The sequence below is a fragment of the Nelumbo nucifera genome, chromosome 3 (genome assembly GCF_055504915.1).
Source record: "Nelumbo nucifera cultivar China Antique chromosome 3, China Antique-T2T, whole genome shotgun sequence".
Taxonomy (NCBI): Eukaryota; Viridiplantae; Streptophyta; class Magnoliopsida; order Proteales; family Nelumbonaceae; genus Nelumbo; species Nelumbo nucifera.
Genome location: NC_142651.1, coordinates 35,179,206 through 35,196,967, shown reverse-complemented (window position 1 = coordinate 35,196,967; position 17,762 = coordinate 35,179,206). Strand labels below are relative to the sequence as shown.

The 17,762-nt window shown below is 41.0% G+C and overlaps 1 protein-coding gene across 1 annotated transcript; it reads right to left on the bottom strand.

Annotated features, from left to right (window-relative positions):
* Nucleotides 1-6,207: 6,207 nt before the first annotated feature.
* LOC104592819 (CCCH-type zinc finger family protein) lies at nt 6,208-12,925 on the bottom strand. Its single transcript, XM_010252323.3, has 3 exons — nt 12,399-12,925; nt 8,768-8,878; nt 6,208-8,562 (listed from the first exon to the last, which is right to left on the bottom strand). The coding sequence occupies exons 1-3, from the start codon at nt 12,510-12,512 to the stop codon at nt 6,436-6,438; spliced, it is 2,352 nt and encodes a 783-aa protein (XP_010250625.1). The 5' UTR covers nt 12,513-12,925; the 3' UTR covers nt 6,208-6,435.
* Nucleotides 12,926-17,762: the final 4,837 nt, after the last annotated feature.

Sequence of the window (17,762 nt, the reverse complement as noted above, 5' to 3'; positions counted from 1 at the left end):
GCTTTGAAGAAGGGTAGGCAGCGATCTGCTGACTTGGACATGAAGCGGCTTAGAGCGGCTATGCAGCCGTTTAGCCTTTGGACTTCTTTTATTTTCCGAGGTGGTCTCATATCTAGGATGGCTTTTATTTTGTCTGGGTTGGCCTCGATGCCGCGTCAATTGACGACGTAGCACAGGAACTTACCCGAGGTGACGCCAAAGACGCATTTGTTGGGGTTCAATTTCATGTTATACTGACGTAGGATTTGGAAGACAGAATCTAAGTCTTGTATTAATTCTTGTGAAAACTGTGTTTTGACGACCATGTCGTCTACATAGCACTCTATCTTCGTGCCGATCAGGGGCCGAAACAGCCTATTTACAAGTCTTTGGAAGGTCGCCCCGGCGTTTTTTAACCCAAAGGGCATGACCTTGTAACAGTATAGACCGAACTCGGTTATGAAGCTGGTTTTCTCCTCGTCGGATTGGTCCATCCGGATTTGGTTGTAGCCTGAGTAGGCATACAGGAAGCTTAGCAATTCATGTCCCGAGGTCGCGTCCACTAGACGGTCGATCCTAGGAAGGGGGAAGCAGTCTTTCGGGCAAGCTCGGTTCAGGTCGGGGTAGTCGACGCACATGCGCCACTTGCCGTTCGCCTTTTTCACCAGTACAAGGTTGGCCACCCAGCTCGGGTAATGGACTTCCCTTATAAAGCCCTACGCGAGGAGCTTTTCGACTTCCTCGTCGACCGCTTTCCAGCGCTCCGGGGCTAAGTTCCGTTTCTTCTGTCTAACGGGTCTGACTAAAGGGTCAGTGTTAAGTTTGTGGGTTATAAGACTAGGGTCAATACCGGGCATATCAGCCGCGAACCATGCAAAAATATCTAAATTTTGGAGTAAAAATCTTACCGGTTCGGTCCGAAGAGGTTCCTTGACAGAAGCACCAATCTAGAGTGCGCGAGCTGGGTCCGTAGGTGAGGTCGGGATCGCGACTGTTTCTTTTGTTGGCGAGGCTCGTTCTTCGCCTTGCTCCGTAGGCCGCTCCAGATCGAGGTCGTCGGTCGGCTTGGACTTGCCCTTTAGGGCGGCAACGTAGCACTTGCGGGACTCGAGCTGGTCGCCCCACACTACCCCCACACCGAAGTCCGTAGGGAACTTCATGGCCAAATAGTAGGTGGAGACCACCGCCCGCAGGATATGCATGATTGGCCGTCCTATTATGGCATTGTAAGGGGAGGGGGTCGCGACCACCAGGAAATCGTGGTTGAGTCTGACCGCACAAGGCCACGTCCCGACTTCCACGGGCACCGTTATTTTTCCAAGGGGCCTGACTTCCTCCCCGTTGAAGCCCACCAGGGGAGTGCTTGTAGGTTTTAGTTCGCTCCTTGGCAGCTGTAGCCAATCAAACGCCGATTTGAAGAGGATGTCCGCCGAGCTGCCTGAATCTACGAGCACGCGCCTAACCTCGAAGTCGCAGATCCTGAGTTTAATGACAAGTGCGTCGTCGTGAGGGTAGCGAACTCCCCGCGCGTCGTCTTCTGTGAAGAGGATCGGCTCCTCGGTCTTCGGCCTTTTCGGGGGGTTCTGCTCCTCGAGGACCGCTTCGCGAACTGAGGTCCGAGCTGCCGCTGATGTGCATCCCACCACCACCGAACCTCCCACAATTACATGGATGGTTCCCCGAACTGGCCTTTCTGCCGGAGGCTGTCGCTGCATCGGTTCGGCAGGCCTGTTGCTAGTCTCCGGGGCGTCTTTTAAGTGTTCGCCCGGCTGATCCGCTTTATTGCTATTATTGTTGTGCTGTACAAAGTTTCTTAAGTATCCGCAACGGATGAGCCCCTCTATCTCGTCTCGGAGGTTATTGCGCTATTCGGTACTGTGACCGTGGTCCCTATGGAAACTACAATACAAATTCTTGTTTCTTTCGTTCGGATTTCCCTTTAGGCGAGGTGGCCATTTCACATATGGGGCGTCCTTGATCGTCATTAGGATCTCGGTCTGCCTCGTGTTCAGGGGCGTGTAATCCGTCCGAACTGGCAGGGGAGCTCGGAACGACTGGTTCGGTTTTGGGTCCCGGGCCGGGTTTCTTCGGTCGGCTGAGCTAGAGGGCTCGCCGTCCCTCTTTCTTTTCTTGTTTCCGCCCTCGGTTCGCTGGTTGATTTCCTCCTCCGTTCTCATGAACTTGTCTGCAAGCTTGAGGAACTCGGCCACGGTCGCGGGCTGGTTGGCTACCATGTGCCATTTGAACTCCTTGTGCGTCACCCCTCTTTTTGCTGCGGCGAGCTGCACCGCGGGGTCTAACCGCGGTATCTGTAAGCATGCCTCATTGAATCGCTTGATGTAGCCCCGTATGGGTTCTCCTTCCCTCTAGACTACCGCGAAGATGCTTTCCTCTGCTCTGGGGCACCGTTTGCTGGTGACAAAGTGTGCGGTGAAGACCTGCACGAACTGAGCCCAACACTTTATCGATCCGAGGGCCAGGTTCCTGTACCAAGTGCGGGCTACCCCTTTGAGGGTGGTGGTGAAGGCCACGCACATGCATGATTCGCTGGCTCTGGCGATGTGCATTTGGGACTGGAAAGCGTCCACGTGGTCGTTGGGGTCGAAGGACCCGTCATACTTGTCTAGGGGCGGGAGCTTGAAATCTCTGGGCAAGGGGACTGCCAGGAGTTCTGAGGCGAGGGGGGAAGGAACTGAGAGAATCGGGGCGACTCCTACCTCGTCCGAGCTCGTCTCGCCTTTTGCCTCTGAGCTCGGATAAGGCGCGGGTGGCGGTTCGTCGACTTCGACGGCGCCTTCGCTGCTGTGTGGGCCTTGTACTGGCGCTGCTGGCCTCCGTATTGCCGAGCTCGATGGGCTCGGAGTGCTGGTAGTCCGCTGCTGCCAGTGCGCCAAATCGGTTTTCCACCAGTGGGGACTCCGGTTTGGAGACCCGAGGTGCTGACCTTGCGGGCAAGGTTCCTGATCCGCCTGCGAGGCGCGAGGCGGGGATGACTTTTCTTTCTCTTCGGCCTGGGGACGAGGCCTGGCTATTTGGGAGATTCTGAGGCCTAGAGGCCTTTCCTTGGTGGAGGCGCCCATCCTGCGGAGAGGCCTTGACTGGCTTCGGGGCAGGGTGGCGAGGTGGGAGCAGTGGTTGGTTTGGTGTCAGTTGGGGGAACTGCTGTTGATAGTGGTATTGGGAGAGGTTGTGCAACACTTGGTGCTGGTGAAGCTGGTGTTGCTGGAACTGCTGCATCTGGGCTTGCATTGCCCGCATGCACTGCATTAAGTCGTCCAACCGATTTTGGCTAGCTGCCAGGGGGACGGCGGTTGGTTCAGTGAAGGTAGTCTCGATGGGAAGAGGGAAGGTGATGTTTGCGGAAGGTAGGCTTACAGGCACCACTGCTTGTGGCGTAGTCAGATTGGGGATTCCATCCACCGAGAGGGGGATGGTGAACTGCCCAACACACACCACGGGAACTTGGGGCTGTTCCCCGGTGGTGTTTGTCTCTGTGCCGCGTCCGGCGTTGCTGGAGGAGGCCATGGGTATTGAGTTTCTCAGAGAAGAAGAAAAGGGTATGAAAGTTTTGGAGGGAGGCTTTTTGAAGCGTATCCCACAGACGGCGCCAATTGATGATGCACAATCTGGCCGGTCTTAGCTGTCGATGATCTTACCTCTGAACTGAGTAACAGGGACCTGAAACGGAAGGAGAAGAGAAGCTCCGGGGAGGACCCGGCGTAAGGGCTCCGAAGCTCAAGTTAGAATTCTTCAAAGGCAAGAATAACCAGATAGCGCGAAAGTTAGCATACCTCGTTCCTGGGGGGTAGAAGCCTTTTATAACCACCTCGCGCACTCACTTCCAGGCTTCCGTCAGGTCGGGCATGATTACTTCTGAACTCCTGCCAGCTCGGATGTCATTTCCCCTGGCCGGGCAGAACCGCCACTGTTCCTTTTGTCGGAGCCGTCTCTGCGGCTAGTGACGACAGTTGCAGGTGGCGGTGGCAGGAAGCCGTTTGAAATGCGGCTGTCAGGCATCAGATCCCAGATCAGTCAGGCACGTCGCCTTTGGATACGGACGTCCTTGGTGTCGGGTACGTTTGGCTGGCCTGGTGCTTTGGAAGTGTTGGAGTGGCGAGCGAGGTGTCTTGAGTTCGGTTTGGAGTGTTCCGAGCTGCCATGGGCCAGCTCGGGTCAGCTTTGTGAGGCTTGGGGCCCAGTATAGTTCGTGCTTCTTGCAGGGAGCTCGAGTTCTCAGTAGGAAGCTCGCTCTTAATAGGGAGCTCGGACTCCCAGTAGGGAGCTTGTTCTTAATAGGGAGCTCGGATTTTTAGGGAGCTCGGACCTTTAACAGGGAGCTCGCTCTTAACAGGGAGCTCGGGCACCTGGTAGGGAGCTCGGACCTTTAACAGGGAGCTCGCTCTTAACAAGGAGCTCAGACTAAGTACAGCGGTCTGGAGTTCGGGCTTGGTAGTGAGCTTGGACTTACTTCCGATGTTCGTTGGGCGCTCTACTGTCCCGAGCTGCTTGCCTTTGCCACGTGTCGGGCGATCGCGAGGTTGGGCCATATTTCCCTTCATCAGTTATATAGGCAATAAGCCAAAAATCCAAAGTAGAAAGGCTGAATAACTTGACTTTGGGCTTAGAAAAGTTCAAAAGCCAAAGCTTATCCAAACACTGCCTTTGGAAATTGAAATACGAAATGAGAAACAAGGGTTATGGACATCAGGACATGGGTTTCATAACATATATCCCATGTGAATATATTATCTATCAATAAAAAAAATATATATAAGAAGAATGATGGTTCAGCCCAGGATTAGAATTTTTAAACCTAAAGTACAGTTGGGGTAGGTGCCAACTCGGAATTGATGTTAATTTACGGGTGGACATTAGTATATAGAATGGACTATTTGACATTTTAAATGTTTATAGGTTGCAATAGAATTCATAAATCTGAATTAAGCCTGTCCACACTTTTCCGAAAAATATATTGAATTGAGGAAATATTTTTTTCAAGATGAAAATCAGTTTCACTTGCTAGATATAGGGTGATACACCTAATAAACCCATGGTGTATCGTATCAGCATCTGAAGGCATGGGTACATGGCAGTGTGGCACAGGAATGGCACGAAGCCATTCAGGATCCATGGACTACAGTGATTATGACCGTTGCTAAAAGTTAAAAAATTATAAAAAGTATATGCTATAAATAATTTTATTGTAGGAAAGAACTATAATTTGAGTCCATCAATTATACATTATACTTGTTAATCTAAGAATAAATTATGTAAAAAAACGATTGTTTTCTTAATTTTTTAGGAGAAAAGCAAGAATTAGAAAACAATTATTGTAATGAATTTTAAGTAGATTAGAAGATCAAACATTGTTTATAATGTAATATATTTATGAAATTCGTAAGAGATTCCTTGATGTATCCATACCTCTCCATTATATCCATGCATATTTAAAGTGTATCTATGTCTGTATCCAAACTTTCCAATTCGATATGTTATATCAATATATCACACCTTGCATATTGTACTAATGCATATGTTAATAAATACAATACATATTTAAAAATTGCATACTCTTTACTAGGGGTGCAACTTGGGTAGATTGGGTTGGGTTGAGGGTCAACCCAGGCCCAACCCTAAGTCTCAAACCTCAGGCTTGGGCCTAACCTAATATGAGAGATCAAGCCTAAATTTATCAACCTAGACCCAACCCGATCTCAACCCAATACATCTCAGGCTAGTCTTGGGCTCCGGCCGTGTTTAGGCAGGTTGGTTGGATTTATATTATTAATAGATGCGCGTGAATATAATTTATGCATGGATGTAGATATACAAGTAAAAAATATTTTAACATGAATAAATTACGTAAACATGTGTATATATATTTGTACATGGGTGATGGGGTAAATTTAAACTAATCATATAAATATACATAGATATATATATATATATATATCATAAAATGTTGAGTGGGCATACTCAGGTTGGGTCAGGCTCAAGCTGGACCAGGTCAGACTTGTGTAGGGCCCAAGGCCTCAACCCAAGTTCAGGTCAGGCCCAAGTCCAACCTAAAGCCCTAAAACACAAGCCCAAGTGCAAAAGCTCGAGTTGGACCCGCCCAAATTGCATCCTTACTCGTACTCTGCCATAACATACTTGTTGCCAAGAAACACATAAATTGTAATGTTCCATTGTAAGCTCTCCGAGTTTTTAACTCAACAAGGAAGCAAATTTAACTCTTATGAGGGGGCAGAAAGAAATTTTCATTCAACCTTACATACACTGAAACGAGTTCCATTAATACAAGAACAAGGCTTCCTTCAGTTAAAGCAGAAAACCTATAGGTGAAAGCTACATCAGCTCATTTCGAAGAGCCATTTATAGTTTAAATAAAAACAATGCTACCAAGTCTTCTGCACTGGCTGCGATTGTGAGCAGTAACTTTCATCTCACCCTTCTTCAGGAGAACATAACACCAATCCTCTTTGCGAAGTCATCCCCATCTTCATCGTCCAAGTATTCTTCTGGGTCTAAATTTTCGTCCTCTGTTTTATCCTGACCACCAGTCTGCTCATAATCAGACTCTCCACCTCTCTGATCAAAGGTTTCAAGCTCTTGATCTTCGAATGTATCATCCAACATTGTTGCATCCTCAGCTTCAAACTCAGTTCCATCTTGAGCATAAGGTTCATCTTCATGAGCCACCTCATTGTCTTCCGGGAAGATCTGACCCTCTTCATCATCCTCAACTGTGGCAGCTGAAGATTTGGATTTTTCCTGATTGCTGACAATATTTTCATCGTCTTCTTTCTTGCGCTCAGAAGGAAGATCACTCTGTGTCTCAGTAATTGCTGTCATCCTGGAACCACCCATAAAGTTTTCACTCCTTGGACTGCTTTCCTCTCCAATATCAGAAATCTTGATATTTCCAGAAGTTGTTTCTGCTTCTCTTTTCCTCTTCAGAAGTACACTCAGAGGTTTGGGACCCTCAAAGGAAAGTGAATCTTCAGATTCTTGAGCAACAAGTTTTCCAATCTTAGAGTTTTGCTGCTCCCTGCAGGGAAATACTTGACGAGCTTTGGTTTCCTGGTCTTTTTCCTGGTCTTCAGTGCTCTCCAAATGCTTTGAACCTTTCAGCTCTGCAAGGCTTTTTGGACCAGCAAAATCTAAAGTGCTAACTATGTCATCTCTTCTGGCAAGAGGAGCCCTAAAGTTTCTCCCTTCAATGTTATCGTCCTCTTGGCCCCTCCGTTTTATTCTGTCTTGGTGTCTTCCCTGATAGGATGATATTGGTCCCCTGCCTGGTGGTGATGATCTACCCCAGCTTCGTCCCCTGTTCATTTCCCTTTCAGGACGCAAGCTACTATTATTGCTGTCCGGTGAAGAAGACCTACCAGGAAGTGTAATTCTACCTTGTAGCCGATTACTTATGGAATTTTCTCGAGGCAAATTGCTTGTCTCTCTCCAAGATCGGTCCTGGTTTCTTTGATCCTCGAAATGATGCTCATGGTCATTTCTCCGGTGGCCATCATCACGACAATTAGAGCTAATAATAGATCTGGATCCATTAAGCCTCCTTTGCTTTGATAGCCGATGGCGCAGATCTGACTCACCAATCTGATCGGGACTCTTACCTCTTGGGTACCCCCTCTTGTCTGGTAGAGATAGCCTTTCTGAAACCGATGAAGCCCTATGCTGCTCCCAAGGATAATGATCTTGAGCCCGTCCATATGGATCATACCCACGTGAATCAATGTATGGTTCTTGGTCAAATTTATTCACTGAATCGTAATCAACAGAACAGCCATAATCAAATTCACCAGCAGAGTTCAAATTCCTTCCATCATGGTCTGTCGCGCTTCCATATTCGTCCACATTTTGGTAGTAATGAGAATTTCTGAGTTCATTGTCTACCAGAACATCAAAGCCAGGTGATGATTCACCCAAGATTTCATCACCTTCTTTACCATTCTGAAAACTACGATCATCCAAAACTTGAGCTTGACGACTACAGTGAGGCCTACTTACAGAATTTCCACTGGCTCCAGGAGCATTTGCTGGCCTACTTAAAGAATTTCCACCGGTGCCAGGAGCATTTACTGGTCTACTTACAGAACTTCCACTGAAGGCAGGGATATTTGCTGGTTTGTATCTAAGTTGTTCATCATCTGACTGTACATTTTTCTTAGCTGCAATACCGTTTTTTGGCAGTGCAGTTTCAGTCTTCATAACTGATTTTTCTGGTGGAGGTACTTCAATTTGGTTTATGGTATTTTGTTTCGGGATGTTCTGCTGTTGAGTAGTGCACTTCTCAAGGCCCCCAAAAGAGGTTTTCTTGGAAATTTGAGGTTCAGTAACAGTAGGAGCAACTTTTGGTGCTAGTGGCTGTGGTCCATGCATGAAGGGGCATCTGTCACCCTTTAAACAAAGTCCTTTCTGGAAGAAAAAGCAAGGAGTGGGTTGTTTACCAGAACCATGAGCAGGAGCAGTGAAGGCTGGAGGCATTTGTGTTGATATCCCAGCCTGTGGAGATAGAGATGATCCCACAGAAGATGCCCCTTGGGTTCCTAAAAAGCCATCCAGAGGCTGGAGAGAGAAAGATAAATAGATACATTAAGAACTGAAGATCTGATAATATTAACTATCAAATGTAATTTAAAAAAATAAAACCATAAGATTCAAAGCATTGGCTGTCTTTCTCCTTCCATCTCACAAGCAAGAAAATTTAATGGAAGGACATTATCAATCAATCTTAACAGCCACAAGGAAAACCCAACAGAAAGACACTCACTGGATGCCGGAATGAACATTTTGGATTCAGACAGTTGCCATTCAGCCAGAACCAGCAATCTCTGGGGTTAATCCTGGCAGGTTCACTATGGCGGTATTCACATTCACTTCCCTGTTTAATGGAGAAAAAGATAACAACTTCTTAGGAGTCTAATTAATCCCAAGCCAACAACAAGCAGTATTGATAATAATATATGCATGACATGAACTCTTAAAAAGTTAAACATTTTGTCACATACAAGGAAAATGCAAAGATTTCTTCCAACGTAAATAAATAAATAACAAGGTCTTGTGAGAAATTATGACTACAACCAACCACATAATGTCAAATTTGCTCCATTTTTTAAACCTCTTTTTCCTTCATCAATTGGCTGGAGAGATCTGATGTCAAATCTGCTCCACATAATGTCAACTGGGCTGAAGGGCTGTGCTACTTCATGAGTTCATAAGAACTCAGGTGCAGCTTTGAAGGCCTTTTCATGTTCCCTCTAAAGGAATGGTTTTACTTGGACTTGTTCTCACACTTCTCCTTTGATGACATACGGAGGAATTGGGAACTGGTACCAAAAAGCTCTAACATGAATGAAAAACCTAGTGCAGTCTGGAGGCCCCCTGGGGAAGGTCTTATAAAATTAAAATTTGATGGCAGTAGTTTAGGTAATCCTGGGCCGTCTGGAATTTGAAGGGGAGGGGGGGGCGGGGGCCTTCAGGAACACAGGTCATACTCTTGCCTTTTTCTCTGGTCCTATTGGAGTGGGGGATTCTATAAATGCAGAATTCCAAGCTTTGCTACAGGGGGTACAGATTGCTAGAGAGCTGAACTTTGAGAGATTTCTAATTGAAGGTGATTTTAAAGTGTTAATTTGGTGGCTGAAGGAACCAGAGACAGTAACTTGGTCCTATAGGGAAACTATGAGAAGATTTAAATGGATGACTACAAACATGACAGTTACGGTTCAATGGGAAAGGAGGTCGGCTAATGGGATGGCAGACTTTTTAGCTGCGCAAGGGGTGGGGAGATCAGCAAATGCCATGGCTGGTATTGGCGAAGCAGGGAACAAGTAGGGAACACTTGTATTGGGCACAGCTGAAATCTGTTTTTGGTTTTGATTGTGTGGGGAGGTTGCAGCTTGCGCCTCTCCATGAGAAACTTGTACCTGATTTTATCCACTTTCTAATAAAACTACTTCATTTTATCAAAAAAAAAAATCATTTATTTTGGGCTCATTTGTAATTTTTCTTTTGTTCTGAGGCTGAATCTCGTGCCTCTGTTTGGGAAGCCTCTATTGTGTATCTTTCACTATTGATCTTTAATAAAATTCCTATTATTCATCTAAAAGATCTCTTGCAAATAAGAACAACTATTATAGTATACCAAAAAGGATTGTTTATTATGTGAACAATGGATTTTCATGTATTTTTATATTTCTGGACAATTGGGGTATTTTGGTAATTTTACACCTAGTATGTAGGCTCCAGCCAATCATTAGCTAATTAGTTTACCAGTTATTTATTTATTTATTTGTTTTGATAGGTAACCATTCACATTTATTGGTTTAGTATAACAAATTTAGGTTTACAATAATTGGGCAGCCTCTGCTACACCAGCCAATTCATAATTGTGTACAATTCCAGAGATCCACATCCCTTGAAGTAATCCCCTAGTAATTTAGTTTCCTGTAAGTTGGAGTAAGCATGGCAGAACCATAACTTTGAGTCTTCTTGGTTTAGGAGTTTAGCTGATGCTAGAGAATTTTATCTATACATTTGAAGTTGCTGGAACTCCTACCCTCCCTCCTTCCAGACACCAACCATCAAAAACCTTGAAAAAAAAAAGAAACGATCAAAAGGCAGGACTGAATTGATTCTCTCATTTTCTTTCACATTCTTAACTTTCACACACTTTCTCTAGAGAGAGAAACTTCTTTATCTCATCCTAGAAAACCTTGGTGAAAACTAGGTTTGATTCAACCATCCCCCATATCTTAGATCCTTTTTTATCCCATTAAAATAGTTTTCAAAAATTTCCTCTAAAAACCCTAGTTTTCAAAAGTTACTAAATTTGGGAACTCTCATCCTTTTCTGTAGAACCATCTCAGAAGCCCTCCATATTAAATCACCTAACTTAGAACCCTAAAGACTCCTTTTAAACAAATTGAAGAAACTCTGTTCCAATCTTGAGACAATGATTTTCAGTTTCCTCTCTCTGGAATTTTCAGTCCTAAATTAACTTCCTAATCAAATTATACAGCCTTATAACCTTAAATAAGCTTCCTAATCACCAGTCTTGGATTGTGCTGGTCTTACATTGATTGATACTTAGAGCCTCCCCTCCTACATCTCAAGAGAATGTCACGAGTCATAAACATCATGAGTACACCCTTTTTTTGTAATAAATAACCATATACAATATTTGTTGGTCGCAGAGAAAGTAGGGGGGGGGGGACAATGGATACAAACAGAAATGGTGATTATTTTATTTTGTATTTCAAAATAATGGCTCATTCATCAAAAAAAAAATATTATGGCTCATTTTTTGCGTTTTGTAAAGGCAACTAAAGTTCACTTACAAAAACAATGGTTGGACTTCATGGCTGAGAACAAAACAAACATAATGTTCATGTTTCCCATTTCATATTTCCTCAAATTTAAATAATATAACGACATTTCCATGAAGTTCAAGCCTCGAACTTGAGGCGTGAAGAAAGGAATGCATTTAAATGATGGTTATGTTATGCCTTATAAGTGTGTCATACTCCAAACACCTTGGGTTGCCTCTCAACTGTCCTTAGCGTCTTTGAGGCAATTGTCTCCCAAAAATTGCCCCTGGAATTTGAATATAGTGATTTAGACTCAACTCCCATTATTATTCTAGCCATTTCCAGGATAATGTCCTGAATCTGCAACAGGAAGTGCACATCTTTGTTTTTCAACATAATAGATTATACCTCCAATGCTAATTGTCACTTCGTGATGCATGGAAAAAAGCTAGAGTTTTTTCTACTACTTCACGATGCTAAAAAGTGTGTGACACTGACAGAGAACATAAAGGAAATGTAAAAAAAAAAAAAAAAAGATAACTGATTCTTCCTTCCAGGACACCTGTCCTGGACATAGCTAGAATAATCGATTCCTGGATTATTCTAGCAATTTATACTAGGCTCCAACTGCAAGCATCCACCAGGCGAGATTCAAAAGCTCCAGTAGTCAGGCAAGCTGCTTCGGTCTCATCGATGTGATTTTAAATTCATCCATCAGCTGATTTGGCCGACTACAGTCTCTATGTTCTCAAAGGAAGAGAACAGAAGGGTATCAAACCTAATTCCTTCAATTCCTGACAAGTGCTACTCATCAAACTACAAATCAATGAAAGCATCTCTCTGAACACCTCATCCAAATTACCAGTGCCAAAAATGCTCAATCGAACACATTAATCTTAAAATCCAATAACTAGAAAATGAAATTCAAACAAAGCAACACCCAATTTCACTGATCAACATTCGAAATAGACATGTGCATCAAGCTAGTTCTTCACTTTTTCCTCAAAGAAACAAATAAAGATTCAATCAAGGAAACTCAAGAAACCCCAAAAACCCTAGCAAAAGAAGTCAAGATTAGAATAAAACTCGCACCTTCTTACAGGTCAAAGGAGATGCCAGGAAATAAACACAATCTGTATTCTTCTTGAGGGACTCTTCCTCTGCAGCCACCGGTAGTTGGCTCGAATCTCGTGTTGCCGCTTCCATGGCGGCTGCTCTGTATGCCCGATAGATTCCTAGATTTCGATCAAATTAAGAAGCAACTTAAACACAGAGTTGGGCGTGCAGAGGCGTCGCTTAAGATTAGGGCAACAAAGGGAGTAGAGATGGATGGATCCGATCTGAGATGCCCAGATCCAGCACGTGATGAGAGAGAGAGTGATAGAAAAGGATAAGAGGAGAGAGAGAGAGAGAGAGAGAGAGAGAGAGAGAGAGAGAGATGAGAGTAGGCTTTAGGCCTTAGAGTTGAAGATTGAGAGAGAGCTGAACCCTCAAACTCAAAGCAAATGAGCTGCTCATAACGATGGTTTCTTTAATCCAAGCCTTCGACTTTCCATTTATGGGGCTTTATCCGTACTTTTTCTTCTCTTCGTGGTGGTAAATTGTATATACTCACCAGCGCTGCAAATCAACGACTGTTAACAATTCTTGGTTTTTTTTCGCCCTACAGACACTCTCAAACCATGAAGAAACAAATGGTAAATTGCTGAAACCACCTCTCAAGTTTCTGATTGTTGTTAAAACTTCCCTTGAAATTTGCTAATTTTAATCATTCTTCTACATTTTTTTAATATAATTGTACATAGACCTCTTTTAGAATCCTATAAAAATGTTCAAAATATTCATGTAATTAATGTTTATTTTTCAAATTTCCCCAATTGCAATTTTAAATTTTCTTTTTATTATTTATTGTTTTTCTCTAAAAACCAGTCAATACTAATTATATGGGTATTTTTGACATTTTTATGTCTTATTTTTAGAGGATTATAACAAAAGGGGTCATGCAACAATGTTAAAAAAAGTTAGGGGAGGTAATTGCAATTATTTAATTTCAAGAGAAGTTTGTAACAACAGTCTAAAACTTCAGAGGATGTTTCAATAACCTAAGTAAAAAAATGAAAACTCCGACACTTACGTCATAACTGACACGTGCCATGTACTCACAAAAAAGTTTGTCTGTTTGGCAAAAAGAGTTTTGCCATGCACAGGAAACCCTAAGCTTTTCCTAAATTGTCCCGTATGATCAGAATCACAGTTTCCTCATAAAAATATATCAGTAAGGAAGTTTTCTATTAAAAAAAGGCATGAAATGGTTGTGGCAAGTTTGAGTAGCCTCATTTTGATGCTTTTTTTAATTATTAAAAACTAGTTTAAAGGCATAGCACGTGTGCAATTAAAAGATAAAGACATAAGGGTGTGCAGTTGAAATTAGAATTGAAATCGGAATCAAAATCAAAACCGGAATGGTATATTCCCGTATTTAGAATCAGTTGGGATGGAATCATGATTCAATCCGATCCAAAGTCTGATTCTATTTTGTTGGATTCGGATATCCCCATTTCATATTTTCAGATCGGATTAGATAATAGGTTTTAATTAGAACTTGGGTTGAATTTGGATCACTCATCCTAGAGAATTCGGTCCTATGTGTGTGTTATTTATTTATTTATATTGTATTTTTGTAAATTTATTATATTATTTGTTTATTTTTATAAAAAATATGTATATATGATGAAAATAGTTGAAAAGATACTTGTATTTTTTTTGTTTTTTATTTAAATTGTTATATTTTATTTTTCTTTTAATAATTTTTTTAAATTAAATCAGATTGGATCAGATCCAAATATCCAACTTTCTCATTGGATTAGAATTCAAATCAATGTTTGTGAGATCGGATCTTCATATCAAATCGGATCTATTGTTCGTAATATTAGATTGGATTTGGATATACCTTGATTCTAATCCGACCCAATCCATTTGCGTCCCTATTCCTGATAATCAAACATACCCTAAATTTATTTTAAATAATCAAATTTAACTTTTATGACCTTACACAGAAATCAAGGTAAGCATCAACTTTATATTAGTATAAACACATGATACAAAACAATGTTATAAATGAATTTTGACATTCAACAAAGTTTGAGTCGAGATGTATGAAGTTTTAGGTGGCATTTGATAAATCTGAAAAGTTAAAAAGATATTAAAGGGGTCTGAAATCTGAAAAGAGATAGTTGTTTTTTGACTTTTTAGAAGCTATGAATAAAGAAGGTTGTTTGTGTTGGATCAAACCTTCAACATATGAAATTCACTAATTTTACTATTTTACCCCTAAATTAGACTATTCGGTTGCAACAGCGAGAGGAGGAAAAGAAGAAGAAGAAGAAGAAGAAGAAGAAGAAGAAGAGAGAGAGAGAGAGAGAGAGAGAGAGAGAGAAGGTTAGAACCCGTCGACACTAGTTTGTCGGAGGAGTTGCAGTGGCGAGAGAAGAAGAAGAAAAAAGGAGAGAGAGAGAGAGAGAGAAGGAGAGAGAGGCGAGAGTTCAAGGGTATTTGGGAATTTTGGCTAGGTCTAAAATGCATCTGGACGTGCCTGACCCATGTTTTATTATTTCAAATGTGAAAATGATTTTCAGACCCAAATTTAGATACACTTCCAAACACATCTGACATCTGAAAAGCAACATTTTTAGACTTTGAATGTCTAAAAAGTATTATCAAACACCATCTTAGCCTCTTAGCCTTGCTACCTAAACAAATCTGGATTCGTATTTAAGTGAATCCATAAATAGGACCCATGTCTAGTCCATTTGATATAAGGTCAAACCAAATCCAACCCTTTTATCTCACAAATATCTATATGGGATATGTTTAAATATAAATGGATCTACTTTTACTCGATGAACTTTGTAACTAAAACCTTACCAAGTATATATAACTAGATGACTTATCACTCAACTACCCTTTTTGGTCCACTCAAGGTTCAAAATCTTAGTATTGTATATTGTACTGTTGCGATTGCGAATGGATATGTATCACAAAACGTTTTCAATATACATAAATATAGTGGAAATATATGAATATACTCGGATATATTAGAGAAACTTTGACAAATACATTAATAACACTAAATCTAAGGTTGAAATAAAAATCAACAAATGGATAAGAAAACATACTTCTATAACTTATATGAAAAATAGATTAGAATACCAAAATCTATGAAATGTAGATATCATATAATAACATTATTAATGAACATAGTATCCCCCACTATGTTTTTTCTTTTGAAATTTAATAAAACTTAATGGTGGCCATCCCCCCCACCCCATCGAGAATATTTGGGGTTTACCAAAACATTAATTAACAATTCACAAAAATATATAAATGTTAATTTAAAAAAAAAATAGATCCATTAGAATTTATAAGATACATATCATATCATATGCAATGCATAAATTTTAATTAAAATAGTTATTCTATTTTTATTTCTCCAAGTTATCAAAAAATTACGAAAAAACATTTTTTTTTGACATAAGTTGTGGATGGATCAATTTATTTCTCAATAGTTTGGACCACCAAAGTATACCCAATTACACCAGTGGTGCAAACTTGTTAAATATATGGATTTTTTTTTCAAAAAATAGGAAAAATCCAAAGAATATAAAAAATAATTTTTGTATATACTATAAATGATTTTCGTCCTAGTAAAGAACTATAATATTGATCTGTTAGTGATCTATTAAGCCTATTGATACAAGTATAATTTATGTAAAAAATGAATTTCTTTCTTAATTTTTTAGGAAAACACCAACAATTTGAAAAAAAGATTTTAATTATATTCTAAAAGATTTTCATGGTAAGAGATAACTATAAGATGGATGATGGATCTATCAATGATCTATCAAACTCACTGACCTAATGACAATTTGATGTGGTGTAAATAATTTTTAGTAGATTGGAAGTTCAAACATTCTTTGATAATATTGTTTAGTAATGTTATTATATGATATTTACATGTTCTAGATTCTTAAGTATAGGAATGGTAGGAACCATACTCCCCAACCTCGTCCCCAACCTTAATCCTTGTTGGGGAGAAAAGTTAACCTCCACCCTTAATCCCAGACTAAGGTAGGTTTTCCCATCAGGGACCCAAATCCTTGAATCTTTTTAATTAAAAGCTTTTTGGAAAAAAGTATTTACTCAAAATAAAGAAAAATTTTAATATATATATATATATATATATATACCCATTCCCGTCAAGATAGTCTTTGTCCCCAACCTGATTGGGTCGAGTAGACTTAGGCTAGGTACCTAGTAGACCTATTCATGGGCTAGCCCAGGATTTCACTCTTTATTAACAAAACATGGTTAGGCTTGAGCTCGAGCCCAGATCGGCTCAACCATCGGGCCATCAACTTGGGCCTGCTTGACCCTCATAAAAGCCTAAAGCCCAACCTGAAAATTGAAATTGGCAAGCAAAGCAATCCCTATTTAACATTGATGGACACTGAAAACCTCTGTTCAACATAAAAAAAATAAATAAATAACTAGATCAGTAATCACATTCACAAATCTTTTCCCAAAAGTAGAGAAATCAAGTGTAGTGCATAAAAATTGAAAAAGAATGCCTTTAGATCTAGATACAAGCTATCCCTAGTGGGTTCTACTCCAGATTCAATTTAAATCCTATAGAAGGGAATCTATATTAAAAATACAAAAACCTCCAATGAAGTTTTTGACAATCATAAAAACATCCCCTATAGTTTCATTATAATAAATACCTCCCCTAAACTTTTAAGAAACTCAACAAAACCTCCCTTTCATCATTGACCTAGACGAAAAATGTATACATTTACAAAATTACCCTTAAGGCATCATTTAAAAAAAATCATAAAATACCAAATTTGCCCTGAGCAACATCTCCCAATTCCCTCATTTCCGCTAACGAATAAGCATGAGCTAGCAACAACCATGGCCATTAAACCACTCTCATTCTAATGAAAGAGGAGATCCTTAGCTGAATTCGTTCATTTTCATTTGAATGAATTCTTTCTCCCACTTAAGCCCAAACATTTGACGTCCAAAAGGTATTTCAGAATACCTTTATCGTTGATGTCATGCATCTGCACTTTCAGAATTTCAGAATCTTCAATCCATTTGGCATCATCTCCATTTAATCTGTTAGCCTATGCTTTCTTCAAGGCTAACCGCTGCTTAGCAATTTTGCTTCGTATGTGTTTTGGAACTTCAAAAAGGCGATTAGGGCTTTGATGATAATTGATAAAGTCAACGGGAACTGATTAGTTAGTCATTGTAATCAATACTAAACCCAATGGCTAATTTAACCATTGTTTTTAAAACCGACCTGGTGACTGAATCGGTCAGGGGTCCAGTTACCAGGTCGAACAGTCCGACCATTCGAACCAAACGCTCAATCTGTTCTAACAAAAAAAATAA